Source organism: Schistocerca americana, chromosome 4 (assembly GCF_021461395.2).
Source record: "Schistocerca americana isolate TAMUIC-IGC-003095 chromosome 4, iqSchAmer2.1, whole genome shotgun sequence".
In the NCBI taxonomy this organism is placed as follows: domain Eukaryota; kingdom Metazoa; phylum Arthropoda; class Insecta; order Orthoptera; family Acrididae; genus Schistocerca; species Schistocerca americana.
The window spans coordinates 96,808,708-96,828,617 of NC_060122.1; the positions used below are offsets into that span (position 1 = coordinate 96,808,708).

The window sequence follows — 19,910 nt, forward strand, 5'->3', positions numbered from 1 at the left end:
AAGACCAACAACGACTAAAGAGAATCATTCAGCGTGGCAGAAGTGCAACCCTTCCGCAAATTGCTGTAGATTTCAACGCTGAGCCACCAACAAGTGTCAGCGTGCGACACGTTCAACGAAACGTGGATATGGGCCTTTGGAGCCGAAGGCCCCCTGGAGTGCCGTTGCTGACTGCACGACAGTTTTACGTCTCGCCTGGGCCAGGTGACACCAACACTGGACTGTTCATGACTGGAAACATGTTGCCTGGCTGGACAAGTCTCGTTTCAAATTGTATCGAGTGGATGGACGTGTAGGGATATAGAGACCACCTCGTGAATCCGTGGACCCTGCATGCCAGCAGGGGCTGTTCAAGCTGGTGGAGGTACTGTAATGGCGTGGGGCGCGTGCAGTTGGAGTGATACGGGACCCATGGTACGTCTAGATACGACTTTGATGGGTGACACGTACTTAAGCGTCCTGTCTGATCACTTACATCCATTTATACCCACTGTGCATTCCGACACTCGGGCAATTGCAGCAGGACAGTGCGACACCGATGCATCCAGAATTGCTACAGAGTGGCTCCAAGAAAACTCTTCGCAGTTTAAACACTTCTGCTGGCCACCAAGCTCCCAGATGTGAACATTATTGAGCATATCTGGGATGCCCAGCAACCTGCTGTTCAGAAGAGATCTCCACCTGCTCGTACTCCAATTTACGGACAGCCCGGCAAGATTCGTGGTGTCAGTTCCCTCCAGCACTACTTCAGACTCTAGTCGAGTCCGTGCCACGTCGTGTTGGGGCAGTTCTGAGAGCTCGCAGGAGCCCTACACGCTATTAGGCAGGTGTACCAGTTTTTGGCTCATCAGTGTAGATTATGGAAAATTGACATGAAAGAAATATAGGTATATCTATAACCTATGACCAGAGTAATTGTGATTAGTAGTAGTGTCACCCATCCCGACGTGCAGGTGGCACCAAGACATAGCGGGCATGACGCCTCTGCTGCGGGCCCTGCAGGCCCGTAACGAGGCGACGGCCACGCTGCTGCTGGACGCGCCGAGCCGCCACAAGCGGGCCGCCGACCGCGTGGGCATGACGGCGCTGCACTGGGCAGCGCGCGCCGGCCTGCCGCGGCTGCTCAAGCGCCTGCTGGAGGAGGGCGGCTCGGCGTGGGCGCCCGACCACAAGGGCCGCGACGCGCTCATGCTGGCGCTGCTCAGCGACGACGAGGAGACGGTGGCGGCCGTGCTCGGCCACGACGGCTTCCGTCAGCGCGCCGACAACTTCGGCAAGACGGCGCTGCACCTGGCTGCGACGCGCGGCCACGCCGCCATCGCGCTCAACCTGCTGCAGCACGGCGCCGACACCGACGTCAGGGACTTCCTGGGCTGGACCCCGCTGGCGTGCGCCGTCTACTACAAGGCGGACGCCGTCGTCGACGTCCTGCGCTGCTACTCGGCCGAGGAGGAGCCGCTGCACCACACGGAGTAGTGCGGGCTGCGTCGTGCCGACAGACCTGCGCTGCCAGGGAAGGAACTTTTGGTGCCGGTGACAAGCTAGAAGATAGGTGTCAGCATGTTAAAAGTGGCAAGGGACAAATAAAGGACAAGCACCTTCCAGAATGCATCCTCTGCAGCTCTGCTTAAACAATTGGTCAGCTGTCTATTCCTCCCACCATGCACCATTTGTTTTATTTATGGAAAAGAAAATTGAAAATTGCTAGTGATTCCATGAGTAATTTAAAACAGACGACTAGACAAATTGAATACACAGGTAATAAAGAAGTTGCTGCTCTATTGGACAAATCTACTGCAACAACTTGCAAAATGTTTTAACTTTCCTCCCATCTGTCATTTTAAATTACTAAAAATATGTATTAAAATACCTACCTTCTATCTACATCTGTGAATCTGTTAGACTGAATTCATTAAGTCGTGCAGATACCTGTACCAAGCTGCATGCAAGTGTGTCGGGCTCAAATAAAAGCATACGAATGATTTTAGTGTTTGTGATCTCCCATATCGTCCTCACATTTGTTCACAGATGAGTTCTTCATATAACCAAGCTGACATAGAATGGGTTCAGTACATCCACGAGTTACACTATCACACTCTGAGATAACTGAATCCACAACCAAAGAAGATACCTGAAGAGAACTTGTCTTTTCACTAACTGATTTCTGAAACATCTGGTTCTGTCTCGGCACCAGTGATAGCCGTGTGTTGAATGGGACGGGTCAGGGTCTGTAAAGAACTTCTCTGCATGCTAGACACACAGGACCTACACTTGGAGTTATGCTCTGGGATACATTTTCGTAGGACAGCAGGAGCATTCCCGTGGTCATTCCAAGCAGCGCGACTGAAAATTTGTACGTCAGTCTGGTGATCCCCACCTTTTGTGCGGCCGTTTATGAACAACATTCCAGGAGTATTTTCCAACAGGATAGCGCTCGCAAACATACCTCTATATTGACGCAGCATGTGCTCTACAGATTGTCGACATGTTGCCTCCAATCGAGTACATATATGACATGGTCGGACGACAACTTCAACGTCATCCACAAACAGCATTAAATGTCCCTCCATTGACCGACCAAGGGCAACAGGCACAGAACTCCATCCATAAACTGACAAGCGACACCTGTACAGCATAATGCATGCACGTTTGGATGCTTGCTTCCAACATTCCAGAGCTAACGCCGGTATTTAATGTACGAGCATTTCATATTTGCAATGGCTTATCTCTCGCTTACATTAACCTGTGATCTTGCAAAGTTAATCACCTAAGTATGTTACCTATACAAATTTATTCCAGAAATTTCATTACTCATTGGTGCTGTGATTATTTTCTCTCAGTGTATTCGCATCAGCTACTTGTGATAAATGAAAATTGGTACCAGATTGGGACTCTAACCTGGATTTCCCATTTGTCAAGATCACTACTGGTGCAAACTTTCACATGTCACCAGTCGCAACCCAAAGGCTCTCACTTTCGTGAGACTAAGCATTGGGAGACCATTGTTGTTTGTTTGTATCGTCATTTTAGCCCCCCCCCCCCCCACAGGTGTGATTTATTATTGATGGCGACAGTGTCTGTTTTGATGCAGTAACTGCATTTATTTCGTTACAATCTCCTTCAGTGACGCATGCATGCTTGAAGGACGTTAATAAATTCAGTTATTTCATCAACACAGGCAATGTGGCCATTAAAATTATAACTAAATAATGTTTGCCACTCGGAGTAGCCACACGGTCTCGGGCGCCTTGCCACGGTTCGCGAGGCTCTCCCTCCCCCAGTTCGAGTCCTCCCTTGTGTGTGTGTGCGTGTATGTGTGCGTGTGGGGGGGGGGGGGTAAGATTAAGTAGTGTATAAGGACCTCAGCAGTTTGGTCGCATAAAAACGTACCACATAAATAAATAATGTTTAGAAAATGGATAACGGTATTGTTCGTTTGTAGTGACGCACATGTAGTTGACTGTAACCTCAGTTTAACACACTGAACGCCATGAGGTTGTCCCGGTGGCCACATCTGAGCCTTATGCCTGATGTTGTATATCCGCCAGTCTTGCGCGTGATGCTATAGGCTGGTCTGGTGCTGAATCTCGCATCATGATGTGTGCAGCAGTCTGTGTTGTGAATATTTTGTATTTGTAATTTGTAAGATTTTTATACTTCAACCACGTTTATAACATTTGGATAAAATTCGGTAAATGTCCTTCAAACGTCATCTAACTAACGTAACTGATCAAATTCAGGAATTCTTATTAATATTGCAATAGATGGAACACAACGTGATAAAATCTGTACACTGATTTAGCATTCGGGTACCAACAAGGTTCTAAAAACAATCCGTCTCTGTTATGGAAGGAATATCGTTAACGTACAGAAACATAAATTCTCTTTGGATCATTTCAAATACAATCAAAAAGATCTACTTGTTTATACACACAAATTATCGCTGATAGGTAACAATAACTTGACATCTAATACATACGCTGCGTGATCAAAAATATCCGGACACCTGGCTGAAAATGATTCATAAGTTCGTGGCCCCTCCTTCGGTAATGCTGGAATTCAATATGGTGTTGGCCCACCCTTACCTCGATGACAGCTTCCACTCTCGCAGGCACACGTTCAATCAGGTGCTGGAAACTTTCTTGGGGAATGGCAGCCCATTCTTCACGGAGTGCTGCACTCAGGAGAGGTATCGATGTCGGTCGGTGAGGCCTGGCACGAAGTCAGCTGTCAAAAACATCCCAAACGTGTTATATACGATTCAGGTAAGAACTCTGTTCAGGCCAGTCCTTTATAGGGATGTTATTGTCGTGTAACCACTCCGCCACAGCCCATGTATTATCAACAAGTACTCGATCGTGTTCAAAGATGCAATCACCATCCCCGAATTGCTCTTCAACAGTGGGAAACGAGAAGGTACTTAAAAACTGTACTGTGATAGTGCCACGCAAAACATGGTGTGCAAGCCCCCTCCATGAAAAACACGTCCGCAGCTCGTGGTCGTGCGGTAGCGTTCTCGCTTCCCACGCCCGGGTTCCCGGGTTCGATTCCCGGCGGGGTCAGGGATTTTCTCTGCCTCGTGATGACTGGGTGTTGTGTGCTGTCCTTAGGTTAGTTAGGTTTAAGTAGTTCTAAGTTCTAGGCGACTGATGACCATAGATGTTAAGTCCCATAGTGCTCAGAGCCATTTGAACCAATTTGAAAAACACGACCATACCACCACCGCCTCCGAATTTTACTGTCGGCACTACACACTCTAACAGATGACGTTCACCGGGCATTCGCAATACTCACACCCTGCCATCGGATCGCCACATTGTGTATCGTGATTCGTCACTCGGCAAAATGTTTTTCCACTGTTCAATCTGTCCCATGTTTACGCTCCTTACACCGAGCGAGGTGTCGTTGGGGATTTACTGGCGTGATGTATGGCTTATGAGCAGGCGCTCGACCATGGAATCAAAGTTTTCTCACCTCCCGCCTATTTATCATAGTACTTGCAGTGGATCCTGACGCAGTTTGGAATTACTGTGTGATGGTCTGGATAGATGTCTGCCTATTACACATTACGACCCTCTCCAACTGTCGGCGGTCTCTGTCAGTCAACAGACGAGGTCTGCCTGTGCGCTTTTGTGCTGTACATGTCCCTGTACGTTTCCAATTCACTATCACATCGGAAACAGTGGACCTAGGGATGTTTAGGAGTGTGGAAATCTCGCGTACAGACATATGACACAAGTGACAACCTGTCATCTGACCACGTTCGAAGCCCTTGAATTCCGCAGAGCGCCGAATTCTGTTCTCTCTAATGACTACCAAGGGCGTTGATATGGATTACTTGCCAGCAGGTGGTAGCACAATGCACCTAATATGAAAAACGTATTGTCTTTGGGGGTGTCCGGATACTTGTGATCACATACTGTATTTCAAAAGAGGATCACGCTGGAGTAGTAGTTCCAATAATGTAGTTAACAAAATAAACAGTATAAAAAACATCCTAAGAACATTATTAGATAAAAGTCAACACTAAACAATCATCATTAATAATTAAATATCAATATTTGTTTACCAATAGTGCATTGATCAAATAAATGTGAGCCTTCACTGCCATACACACAAAATATAGTGGTTTACTGCCAAAAGAAAAGTCATTTTGGCAGTTGCAGTTGTGAACACTTTCATTTCACTCATTACTAGGCACATAGCACAAGATCACAGGTCATGTTCTAGGGCATTCATGGAGAACAACATGCGTCCAAAACACTCGGAGGTGCTACTGAGAAGGGAAATTGCATTAACATTTCTCATTGACGAGATAATGTTTTCCAGTGGCAGTCCCAGTCGCCACTCCCCACTCCCCTTCGACTGATTCATAGATCTACAGGGATGCCTTCAGCACGTCGCTACATTTTATCGCCTCTTGTTGCATGGGTAGTACACTAGGTTCTCTATCACAGGACCAATCATTTGGAGTGTGTGTCCAGGGGTCTGTCTCATTAGGGAGTCATGTAGCGTGAGGTTGACATGCAGTAGGTGTGTTCCAGCTCGATATAGTGCATGAGATGTCACAGGTAAAATCAGTTGGTAGTGGGAAATATGCCAACTTGTCTGTCTCGTCTTATAAGATAATGAACGCGTTGGGAGTTTGTGCTCAGTCCATACGGCTTCGTGATATGTGTGCAGGCAAATGGCGCACCATGGTATTGCATGATACCAGACAAACATGCAGATAGTCTATTTTCTTTTAATGACAGACTGCTATTGGAGATCATGGCACCTGCAACAGGCAGTGGTTGTGTGAGGACGTTGGCGCCACCCTGCATGATAGCCCCATGCAGGGGTCAGTGTGTCTTTGAGCTAACTTTCTCCAAGAACTGTGAGGGGTGTGTCGCCTTCCTTCTACATCACTTAGGTAGGTGAACACTTGAGCCTTGACATCCCCTCAGAGCAGGTAGGCCCAGCTGCTCAGCTATCAGCGTACCTGGCATGATGTTCATGACAGTAGCAAGGCAGGTCTCAGTGACTCTCAGTGCCATATTTAGTGTGATGCGTCCCCTCTGACAAATGGGCTGGTGTCGCCAGAAGAAGGGATGGCACCTCAGCGCAGCTGTCTGTAACTGAGGCAGCGACGGCAGCAAGGAGGGCTTCTGTAAGTCCATCTCGACTGCTAACACTAGTTTCATTCTCCCAGCAACATCACAACTGTCATAACAGTTCTACAGACAATCATTCCTACTACATTTTAGAAAATACGTATCCATTTTAGGTACAATCATTTCTACACCAGTCTCCATTATTGTTTTACATAAGGAGCAGATCACAATCTCAGTCTTAACCATCTTTCCTACAGAAGTATGACTCGTATGAGAAAGACAAAGTACTTAAAGTAGTGCCTCACAGTGTGCAATGTGAAATATTGGTGAAGGACAAAGGTGAGGTTAACCAACACTACTCCTATTCTCTATCATCACAATCATACAAAGTGCTGACTACATACATCTATTCTACAACATGCTGTATACACCTTTCAAGATGAGTTTTCCCAGGGGGAACTGCTGCTGCTGCTGCTGCTACTACTACTACTACTACTACTACTACTCTCTCAACTGCTTGTTAAACTTATCTAATACCATTCCTATCTACAATGACTCGTGACTTTGACAACGTTACATCCGTATCACTGTTTTCAAGAATTATAGTGCTAGAATACAGTGCCTGTGAGCAGCTCACAAGCAAACAAAATTGTTACCTCTGGCATCACAGGTCCACAATCAGAGTAACCATTGTATAGAGAAATACAATAAAAAATGAATTTTATAAAAAAAAAACCATTTAGCTAGTAAATTTTTAACTCATGTGCGTCAATCTACAGGGTAATACAACTAAACTTCTGTTGCTTAAGAGGACCTCTGTGAAAAACGAGTGAATGTAGGACAGCGAAACTTGGTAGAAACAACACATTTTAATTTCCATGTGACACGGTAACATTTGTTAAATGCATGCTGTGTTTACCTTCCAGGTTGTAAACAATTCTCAATGGACGACGATCTGCATCAATGACAGCCTGGAACTTCACTAGAGATACCATTTCACAGTTGTTCGCAGCACTTTCCAGATAATGCACCATGGAATGTTCAGCTGTAGTGACACAGCTCGGGCACTGCCCAAAGACCACACATTGTGTCCAGCATTCTCATCTACGGCCACAGTAACTTCATCAACGTGTCGTGCAGTTGCTGTCAGCCTCTCCAAGGAGCAAATAGTAAATCACCAGTTAATTCGAATTTTCGAATAGGGTTGTTCAACCCCAGAGCAGAAAGACGACCACACCATATTCCTTTAATTCAGCTATACTCCAAAGAACAGCAGCACTATTGATGTTTCAATAAAATAGCTTTATGAGTAAAGCCCTTCTTACCATGTCCAGACCCATGGTGACAGACTGAAACTGAAATGTCCTCTGATGCTTGTGACATCGCCGCACCATTATCATTGCTAGCAACTAACGGCAAGTCATGACACTATCACTATTAACAATGTAAATCCTGCAGCACACAGTCTGAAGATCACACTGATGAAGTTTGGTACCCATACAGTAAATAGTTTTCCAACTACACTGGCTCGAGTGGTGAAAGTTTATAATCACCATGTACCCTCTATAAGGTGCAACAGCGCCAGTACGTAGCCGGAGGGGGGAGGGGGTGTCCAGGGAATCCAGACCCCGTTTGAAATCATACATGACCTAGTTGATGTATGCTGAAATTGAAAAGTATTTGATTTTCAAGCACACGATGGAAAAGGTATAAGCACTTCAGATTGTCAACAAAGGCCATCGATAAATGTGTATTACCGATATAATGACAGGACTCTCAGCTATCGCCCATCCACACTTTATCGGAGACCAACTACTGCACATTGTTGGCTTTACTTGAGCTCACTGCGTTTTTTTTCTTTTTAATCAGTTCACTTCTTATTTGAAGTTGAATTTAATATAAGAGCTGCCGTTTATGGATTTTGTTCTACTTTGTGGTAGTTTCTAACTACTGGTAAGTTTGTAACAAAAATGAAGAACAAAGAGGAAGTAGTGTTATGGTAAGTTAAGAATTAGGAAACACGCTGCTACAATAGCCTAATTTCCTATCTGTAGCAGTACAATGTTAGCTGAAATAGTTATTTGGAGACTGGCAGAACTTTGGGGTTGCACTATTTCAGTATTTCACAGGGCAGTGGAGTGGTAACATAGCTACAAATAACATTAAATTAAAATCACGGCATAAAAATATATTAGGATTTCCCTGTATTGCCAAAATATCGTGTTCATCGACAAAAATATTGCCCAACAGCGATGGTTACATTTCTTTAAAAAATTTGGTCAAAATTCTATCATTAGTAGCCCAAATGGCAAACTATCACCCAATCTGGTCATCAGGGCGCTACTCAGTTACGAAAATCAGTCCCAATACGGAACGACGCGCAGGGGTTTGTGGACTGTGGAAGGAGTATGCGATGACAGCGTATTCTATAGTTCATTCGTTTCTAAATGTTTTTAATGTGCTGCTAGTATTCGTCTGAGCCGACTGCATCCTACATCCCCGCCCCCAATCTCATCACTCCCCTCTCCAAGCAACTCTTTCGTCGATAGTATACTTACACTCCTGTAACACTATAATAACTGAAGCGTTTTCAGATGTTCTATGACTATTTTCATACTCTAATGTTTTTAATTTGTAGAAACAATTATTTAAAACATAATTTTTCATTACTTTTACACCAGTAGGTTTCTTGATTTGGGCAATACTTATTTACTTCTCGGGCAGACAGTATTTAATTCTAATGGGGGTAGGATTTCGACAATATACATAGTTCAGCGATATTTGCATTGGAGGGTAGCTAGCGATCGTCATATACTTGTGCATAAAAGTGGTTCACTTGTGGAACGGCAATATATCGTAGCTTCAAGTTTTATTTCAAGAAAGACGTTCTACTGTGAAATGTCTAATTCGTAATATTACTGGAACGGTGTGGTCAATCGTCACAACATTAACATACTTGTAAATAAACGTCACACAAGTGATACCGTATGTTGTACATCAAAAAGGAGTGTATTAGGATCAAAGTCTGCTGGAAACCTCGGAGTTGAGCGAATATAAGTTCCTCCTCTCCCTCTCCCCCTCACTCTGTCCCTCCCCCGCCCCCGCCTCCCCGGATTGCCTCCAAACACGTCTCTGACGATTGTGTGGTTGAAAGCAATGCCACACTCATTGGTGAAGAGAATGTGATGCCAATCCTGAGGAGTCCATTTGGCATGTTGTTCAGCTTACCTGTACCGCATTGCATGGTGTCATGGTTGCAAAGATGGACCATACACCATCAAAGTATATCATACATCTACATATTTTCAACACCTCGAGTATAGTGCTTAATTTACGATCTATCTCTCTGCGTATGGAAGTCACAGAGCATTCTCGCTGTCTTAGGGTAAAATTAGAGAATGAAAGAGCCTCATCACACTATCATTGAGCAACCCGCCCTGCAGCACCGTTACCGATTTAATCTGAAATCAACCACGAGAAGACTGCTATAATATCTATTTCCTCTATTTGTTTCGAGTTCTCATGTAATGGTCTTTGCAGATGGTGTAAGTTACTCAGTGGTCTAGAGCACACTCCAGCTAGCTTAAGTTTCGGGTTTGTTGGCATCTGGTGGCAGTGCCACTTCGTGGGAGCTGTTGGTGCATCTTGATTTCTGGGAGCGTGTGAGGTCCAGTAGACAGGGGGCGGCGGGCAGTGCCTGCATCTGTCTGTTTCATTATTTTGCGAACAGGTCTGTAGCCTGTGCTATGCGCTAATGGACAGTTTACGAGTACTGAGCGTGTCTACATGTCGGTGTAGTGCAAGAATTAAGAGGAGTTTGCATGCCTGTGCTGAAATTATCTTGGTAATTTAGGGGTTGCTTATGTGTCTGCGGAGTGTTATTTAGGAGTAGTTTACAGGTCTGTGGGCTGTGTGGCATGACCCTCAGCATGTCAGAGCATGTGTTTTGTATCAGTGTGATAAATATACTATCTCTTAAAATCCTTCCCTGAATAAATTGTTGCAAAATAAATAAAGTACACTTCTTTCTTACTTTCTCTAGCAGCCCAGCGCTGTCTGAGTCATTTTCGCGCCATTTTCCCCTTGGATTACGTCACAGGAGGGATGACAGCACCCTCTGGTGGCAGTACTGTGTACTAGGTCAGTTGGAGTTGAGATCTCGTTGTGGGGACACCGCCTGCAAAATAAAGACGTATGTCCAGCACAGGCAGATTCGTTTTCCCACCATTTTCCCCCCACCCCAGACATTCATCTTGTGTTACATTACGGAATGGACGACAGCGCCCTCTGGTGGCGGTACTGTGTACTAAGTCAGTTGGACTCCAGACCCCATAACAACCACACTGTTTCCCGCCATTTCCTCCCACCATCTTGGATTACATCAATGAATGGACAACAGCACTCTCTAGTGGTGGTACTGTGTACTAGGTCCAGACCTCATGGTGAACACACTATTTCCCGCCATCTTGGATAACTGTACTCAAATCATCAGCTGATATCACAACAGCCATCTTTTATTATATCACGGAGGAGAGTGTCCTCTGGTGGCACTATTGTGTACTAGGTCAGCTTTAGTTCAGATCTCGTGGTGAACACACTGGATAGTGGTACTGCCACTAATTGTTTAAATAAAGACTGAAAATAAAGACTTATGTCCAGTACAGGTCGAGTCCTATGCCTGCCAATCCATAGGAGAAGGTGGCAGTCAGGAGACTTTGGTTAGTAGAGGTAGCCCAATTGCCCTTTGTTTCGCGCCATTTTCTTAGGTTAGACGAGATAGCCCAAGTGACCTTTCTTTACCACCAACATTCAAACTTGGCGCCAATCCTTAGGAAGAGGTGGTGGTCAGGTGACTTAGGTTAGTGGAGGTAGCCCAAGTGACCTTTCTGTCGCACCATTTTCTTAGGTTACCAGAGGTTGCATTGTCCTGATGGAATTTGAACTTCCTGCCATTTTCTGGGGGGGGGTGGGGGTGGGAAAGGGGAGTTAGGTTAGTGGAGGTAGCACAATGACCTATTTTCCCTCATAAATTCAAACTTCCCACCAAAATCAGGCATCTTGGGTGACGTCATCGCCGCCATCTTGGATAACAGTACTTTGTCGTGGAACCACCCTTGTCCCAATACTATCACATTTTAAGGTCTACGGTCCCTTCGTCGTATGAAACATTGAAGCTTCTAAGTCCATGCAATCAAAAGTTATGGCCATTTCTGTCACATATTTTGATACTGGAGAACTCACTCATTAAAACCTACAGTGTACTTCTCGTGAAGGAGAAAATCAGAAGACTTACTTTGTAATTATAGAACACGAAAAATATATTTATTTTTTGTTATCCGGCTTCGAACTTAAAATTAAAACGTTCTTGAAAGGCTTGGAATTCCCGTTGCAGATTTCTTGTTAGTAACCATGACGATAGCAGTCCAAAATCGTCGAGATTCTCAATTCCTACGACGGATTATCTGTCTATATACACAATTAAGTTTTTATGGAACATTCAGATCTCCAGTCATGCTCGCTCAGGGCCAATGTTTTTATTTAAGGTTCTAGTGTTTCACTTGCGGTGATAAACTGTATGGCGCACATTTGTTGATTATGAAGAGTGTTGTTAAAGGGCTAGAAAAACAAACGCCACATGAGAAAAGTGTAACATCTGTGATATTTAGTCAACTGTAGATATTGATAAGGAATGCAGGTGGAGAGCATTAGGCGGTGGAAGCTCCGCGTAACATTTTGCTGTTTCAAGGATGATCGGTTTGATGTGATTTATTCCTCATATCCAACGGATATGTTTCATAGCTCATAGAAAATCTGAAAGTGTAAATGTTAGGATCTAGCGTCTCTAGGACCAAGAGCTCATTGGAGATGGGACAGGAAGGTTGGAGAAGAAAACTGGTCATGTCCTTTTCATAGGGACCATTCCAACATATGTCTCAAGCAGCTTAGGGTAACAAGGTGAACATAAAACAGAAAGACAAGATGGTGATTTCACTCACTGGAGTTCACAAACAAGACCGCAGGATACTGCGTACTCTCATCCAAATCATTTTTCTTAAATTTTACCATCTGTCTCATCCAGAACACCTATCAAATGTCCTTACTGGTGAAAAGACATGATGCCTTCATTCTGAATCCATTGAATGAAGGTACTGGATGATATGCATCTCCTGGAGCAATGAAAGAGTTGTTTCTGCCAGTTACTTCCAATAGCGTTTGTTGTCAACAATTGAGACGCCTGACGGTCTCTGTATGCTAAAAGCGAAAGATCAAGAAGACTGCAGAAGGCGTTGCTACTGCACGATAACGCCCGCCACAACTCTGCTATGTTGCACACTCGAATGTTTTCCTGTTGCGCTGCCTATGGAGCGACCATCAAGGTAACGGGCGTCGGGCGTGGTTTGACGACATTTTCAACTTCAAATTAACAGCTCTGTACGGGCTTGAAGTTGAAAACCCACATGAACGCTGGCAGACTTACCTAGACATGAGAGATTATAATGCTGATAATACTGTTCTAGTACAAATGAATTACAACATACGCTAATTTTATGACGAAACTCTTTTGAATGAAACGAAATATCCATAAGAGGAGCATGCCAAAATCTTCATGAATTAGCAACATTGTACATACGTTTGGTCTCAGAACGGTCTGTGTATGCGTGCAGTCCACAACCCCTTGCAGTAGCGTTACAGGACTACCCTACGAAAGTGTGAAAATGTAGCAACAATGGCAGACGCACAACGAAATCCAGGTGACAAATTATTGAGTGCCACAGTTTAGTCAATGCAATTGTGTATTCACAAGAAACTTAAAATTATGTGAGCAGAGGCAGAAAAAATAGGCGTTAACAAGTTTGGAACTCCGCAAGGTTTCCACCTATAGATCTACAGAATCAAGGTAGCCGGTAAACGTATCAAGCAGAAGTCTTCTTAAGATTTCCTTGCTAATTATCATCTGCCTGAGATTGGCTTTTTCACAAAAGAAGTAAGAATCTTGACTTCAGTGTTACTGGAACAGACGGATAACGCAATCTTTCCTTCGAAAGGCAGGCACTTTACGTTTTTTTTAAATTTTATTTATCTGTTTTTCATCATTATTCCTTAACAGTTCCGTGCGGATGTCGCATGACACCTCGCTTATTCCATCTTCTTTTTTTACTATTATTATTGCAGATAGTGGCCAGACCCATGGCCGAACATGATGAGCTGCCATGCCGGCTACCACTCAGCTAGCAGACAAATGTACTAAATAGACTTGGCCACTGTTTCTAGGTTTCGATACAGTGTATCGATACGTGGAACTGTTTCATTCCGCCCCTGTCTCGGATAACCGGACCAGATTCGATCTCGAGCCAGACACAGAAACTGTATCGTTGTTTCAAAATAAGGCTGTTTAAGTCCACCTGTGCTTGGAACGGACTAATTGTATCGAAACAGTGATGTTTCATTCCGCTCTGTGTCGGACGAGATTCGGGCTCGGCACAGGTACTGAAACACAATATACCACTTCGTGAAACACTTTCAAGAGTGTCGAAATCTTTTTGACAAGCAATAGCATGAAGCTTAAGATATCCGAAAATAAAGCTTCGTTTCTAGCTGACTGTCCTATCCCGAAATGGCGTAACATCTGCTTTATAAACACTAACCAAACCATAAAACAACGCATACTATTCACATTCAAAATAATAAATATGTGAAAATCATTCAGTTAAATTACACTTTTTTTATAACATACGCTTCTCTGTTCATGTACAGTAATCATATTAAGAAACGCAAGTAAGCCTACAACATTGTGAATAAAAAAAAAAGGCGTAGAGTGACAGTTATTGGACACATATACAAATTTGATGTAGGTATAGTTGCAAGCAATCTGTTTGACATATCACTGATAGTGTAATGGTGAACGGGAAGGGCTGGGAAGCATGGTGAATTTATAGTAACGGTTCGAAACACCTTGAAAGACAAAATTTTTTTTCTGTTATATTTTGTTATTTATTCGAATTATTTGGCATTATTTGTAAGGCTATAGTCACTGTGCCTATTATCCACAATGATTCCCTTTGTGTGCATGGAAATTAGCAGGATGGGTATATTACCCATACTGACGGAATGTGGGAATCCCAGTAGCATATCCGTTGTTTCTGCAGTTTGCTCCCACCTCCAGTTCCGTTCGTGGTGGTTCTTCTGTCTTCAGCTATGGCTGTCCTCAGCCAACTGAAAAGTATGAAAGTCACACGACACGAAAGCAGCGCATTTGCTGCATGAAATACGAAACTGCGAAGACGCCTAAGTGATAGTTTCATATTTTCTGCGATATGATTAGCGCTCTCGCACCTCATTCGTGTTTATATGGACATACTTATACAGTAGACATTCAAGATGATAAAATGTGTAGGTTTATTAAATTACAAAACACAAACTGTTTCACTGTTTCGAAACAGCGTATCGAAACATTACATTGTACTGTTTCATTTGTTTCGAAACAGTTACTTGTTTCAGTTTGCCCATCTCTAGTACTAAACATTGCTCCCTCTTTACTCCAGTGACGGCTAAGATGGAAAATTTTCAACGTAGAAGATTATATCAGTTGCAGTTTCTACTTGGAACGAACTTCCTGTACTCCAGAACACTAAATTTCCTGTGTCACTGCGTAAGTGAGAATTGTTCAGAATACTTTATCAAAATTACGAGAAAAATCAAGTGAATATAGTACGATAATTCGCTGCCACTCCAGGAAGTAAATGGACAGTTCCAGTGTTGTCAAACATATTCTGGGATGTTGTCACATCTCAAGCTGGCGGCAGGAAGACCAGTGTTTCTGCTTCAAAACTGTTTCTGGAGCGTCCAGTACTTTACGTTTCAAAGCCACACAGACGACAGCCGGCCGACGAATTGGCCGAACGAGTACGCCGATGAGTGTTATTCACATTCCTGTAAATAAGGGTCAGAGCTAATTTTCAGGTTCAGTAACTACGAATTGAACACCATAACTGTTTGGACAGCCCTACTTTCCAGTAGGTGTGTTTCTGAGTTAAGTGTACTGCAAAGTGAGAAGTTCATTTGCCAGACACAACTCATCGGCAGCCCTTTATTGTGTCACTATAACCCATACTTATTCTTCGCTATAATGCGTGTTCACTGCCTCGACACCTCAGTGACCAACACACTACACACGCGCCCCATGTTAGGCGGCACGTAAATTGTTTATCTATCTATAGTCCTGTTATCTGAATGTAACATTCTGTAGGAAGTAACTCCCTTTGGTTAGGAATTATTGCTGAAGGGCTTAACACTGATAGTAGTGTAGTGACAATAAAGAATATCCTTGGATACCAAAAAAGATACTGAATTTAATTTACGAAAGGAGAAAATATAAAAATGCGTGAAATAAAGCAGACAAAACAGAACTTACTCTTCTAAAAATTGGGACTGACAGAAAATCCAAAATGGCTAAATGGGAAGGGCAAGGAAAACTAAGTTGTGGGAGCATTCATGACTATGGGAAATATACCGCCTACAAGAACATTGAGGAGACCTTGGAGAAAAGAAAAGCTCAAGAGCTCAGACAGCAAGCCAGTACTACGCAAAAAGAGGGAAAATCGAACGTTGGAAGGAATATGTAGAAGTGCTATACAACGGAAATGAACCAGAAGACAATATTACACAAAGGGGAGACGAATTGTGACGATGTGAGAGATATGATATTGTGAGAAGAGTTCGACATAGCACTGGACCACATAAGCCGAAACAAGGCATTTGGAGTAGACGATAATCCCTCGAAATCATTGAGATCGTTGGGAGAAAATACCACGACAAAACTATTTCACATAGTACGCAAGATATATAATGTTGGCTAAATACCCTCAGACGTCAAGAAGAACGTAATAATTCAAATTGCTAAGGTGACAGTTGCTTAGAGATGATAATATCATCGAATTATCGGTCTAATAAATGATGGTTGAAAAATACTGACACGAATTATTTATAGAAGTGCGGAAAAACTAGCAGAACCCAAACTCAGGAACAATCACTTACTGAAGGCCACATCAACAACTATATATGCATAGCCCTCTAATGAGGAGTTTCTTCCTCCCGTCTTCTGAACGATTTGCTGCAGACCACTACAACTTCTACCGCTCTGCCAAGCTCTTCACCTACACTAAAGTTTATAGTTATGTGATGCACACACCCAATTCGGACCCACCGTACAGCTTTTGCTCTCTACTGCTTGCTCTAGTATCGAGGAATTTTTTTCCTGGTGACTTAACCCGTGCCCTGTCATTCTGCTTCCACTAACATTTACCACGTATTCTCTTCATCGCTGATTCCACAGCGAAATTCCCCGTTTCTTATCAGACACTTGATTTACATCGTGCTGATGTGAAGGCACGTCTCAAATTTATCGCCTGTCTCCATTTCTAGTTCTCAAACGAAAACATAATTGTATTATAAAAATTGTTAAAGGTACAAGCTGATACGTAAAAGTTGTAGAATGAGCCATTCTGAAAGTCAGAATAACTTCGGCATTTGTGTACTGTGGTAAAACAGTGAGAAGCAGCCAGCACCTTGACTTTCTGCGGTTGTTTTGAGGTTTTGATAACAGGCGCTATGAAGTCGGGGTAGTACTTCGCAGGTGAGATGTAGAAGGGAAACAGTCTACAAAAGGCCAGCCGGGGTGGCCGAGATGTTCTAGGCGCTACAGTCTGGAACCGCGCGACCGCTACGGTCTCAGGTTCGAATCCTGCCCCGGGCATGGATGTATGTGATGTCCTAGGGGACTGACGACCTTAGAAGTTAAGTCCCATAGTGCTCAGAGCCTTTTGGACCATTTTTTGAGTCTACAAAAATGTATTTTACTTGTGGAACTTCCTTGGAGAACGTACTAACGTTCAATAAAATCTGAGCAGTGAAAGATATGTGGCAGCGACTTGACACTTTACCATATTGTGAAATATAAAACATGTGTATGGACAACCACTTCACTCGTGTGCTAGACAATAAGGTTGGATGTCTATGGAATGAACCAAAAAATTACCATAGTGGGCAACGAGTTGCTAAGAAGACGTAATCCTGTACAACAGTGAAGAGCTTTGCCCATGTCGACAATGAGTGTATACTCTGACCTACATCTTCCTTTCGAGAGCGTCACACGACAGACAGAGGGGCGTGTCACTGTCACACGGCTGCATATTAGGGCACGGGTCACTGCACGTGGATCACGACGTGGGCGTGGTGTAGTGGGTGTGTCTGCACACGGGGTGTGGAGCACCAGTGGAGAGTGTGCGGTGCTTATGACACCAGGATGACCGAACGAGGTGGCCAATGATCCCCGGATTCGCATTCGGGGGGAAGATGGTTCAAACACGCGTCCTGTCATCCTAATTTGTGTTTTCCGTGATTCCCCTAAAATCTCTTCAGGCAAACACCGAAATGGTTGCTTTGAAGGGTAACGGCTGACTTCCTTCTCCATCCCTCCCTAATCCGATTGGACTGATGACTTAACTGTTTGGTCTCCTCCCCCAAATGAAACAACGAACCAATGAGGCAGGGTGGTCTTGTGGTGTCAATTCGTTTGTACTGAAGCAGAGAGTTGCTGAAGGCTTATGCAAGAGCAAAAACCAGATAAACTAATTGCAGCAGGGTCCACAACACGTGCACTCTTATATAAAGGTGTGGAATGCAGTGGAGTTTGCTGATCTGATTGTGACACGCGAGTGTGGTCTCTTGGTGACGGAAACGTGGATGTGTGTAACATCAGAAGCACAGGCCTGCAAGGCTGGCTGATTGTGTGCTCCCCTGGGGAGAAAGAAGGGGTACATTTCCAGCATCATGTTGCCATTCAGTACATCAAGCCACTCTATTCTTGGCAGCACAGACAGGGAGGCATGGATTATCTGTCTGACTCTCTCCCCATCAACCCAACAGCGTTAACATCTTTTCTGGATGATGAGCGCATCTCACTGAACATGTCACTGGCTCTCGTGGCTCTAGCATACCTGGGAACCATACCTGGGAGCAGGAAGGGAAAGAGTCCCTTCCTTTGTCTGTCACAGGATACACGACCCACATTAGCACAGTCGCCACACACACACAGCCGCAGCCTGGTTACTAGTGCAGCCCTAGCGCAACCCACCCTCTAAACATTCTGCTTGGTGTCTGTTTGTTCTATATTGTGTCTCCCTACCACTTTCGCGCAACGACGCTCTGAGCGTGTTTTTCAGGGAATTGACTAGTTTGAACCTGGGACCTGTTGCTGGTAAGGAGACGCCAGACCACACATGACATGTAGAATTCAGAAGAGTTCAGTGAGACTAGCGATGATATAACCAAATGATTTCAGCGTCAGCTCCACTGCACTCCCTGTAAAAGAATCTTAATACTAACTAAATTTAGTGGAAGGGGTTCAAGGCTTTACTATTTGTAGTTAGCTGGTAAAAAAACGTCGAAAAAGCAGTTAAGTTTACCATTGGAAATTTTATTCTACTCACAAAACATTGTTTAGAAACTGCACTATTGATAAAAGGAAATGTTTTAATACAGGATGGTAAAAACCAACTGCGTTCAACAAAAATGTGAACGAATATTCCCTGAATGGGTTTCCAAGTTCTACAATGGATCGAAGGATGACCTATGCCATATCACATCTATAATCTAGGTTTAAATTAAGTTTCACAAAAGAGAAAACTATCAAAATGGTCTGCAGTGACATTCAATTATCTTTAATTACTTATCTAATTTGTCGTAAATTACAGTGGCTGATGTGGCTCTCAGTAATTATATAACAGAAAAATCATTGCGTTTCTGATTTTTACTTCAAGTGGCAAATGTGAACACCATGAGCTTTAATTGACGATCGACTCTAGTATTACGCAAAAAGGGGTGTAACAGATGAGACTTCTGCAGTTCTGAGTGAAGCCTTATGCGCTCAAAAATGTGGCATCGCGTGCGTTCATTACCCTGTCAGTGTTCGTCAGGGGGCGGCGGCCGGCGCAGCTCCGTCCAGCTCGCCCTCTCGGAAGCAACTCCCCTAACTTCTCATTACTACAATTTACCGAAGTTGGTTTAAAAAAAACTATCTGGCTGTGTTTTCATCTGACCAATCAGGGTCTCAATGTTAACCTTAAGCTCCACCTACAAAAAATTCTGTCTATCCAATGAGAAACGTTATACTTTTCGTGGTGGGGCAATGTTTTTAAAGTTTGCAAAAAAATGGTTTAAATGGCTCTTAGAACTATGGGACTTAACATCTGTGGTCATCAGTCCCCTAGAACTTAGAACTACTTAAACCTAACTAACCTACGGATATCACACACATCC

General features: G+C 43.8%; 1 protein-coding gene across 1 annotated transcript in view; it reads left to right on the forward strand.

Annotated features, from left to right (window-relative positions):
- LOC124613278 (serine/threonine-protein phosphatase 6 regulatory ankyrin repeat subunit C-like) overlaps positions 1-19,910 on the forward strand; it is a 122,864-nt gene that overhangs the window by 13,053 nt on the left and 89,901 nt on the right. The window contains exon 2 of the mRNA XM_047141972.1: positions 954-1,472. Coding sequence (XP_046997928.1) covers positions 954-1,472 — 519 coding nt within the window. The remainder of the gene's footprint in view (positions 1-953; positions 1,473-19,910) is intronic.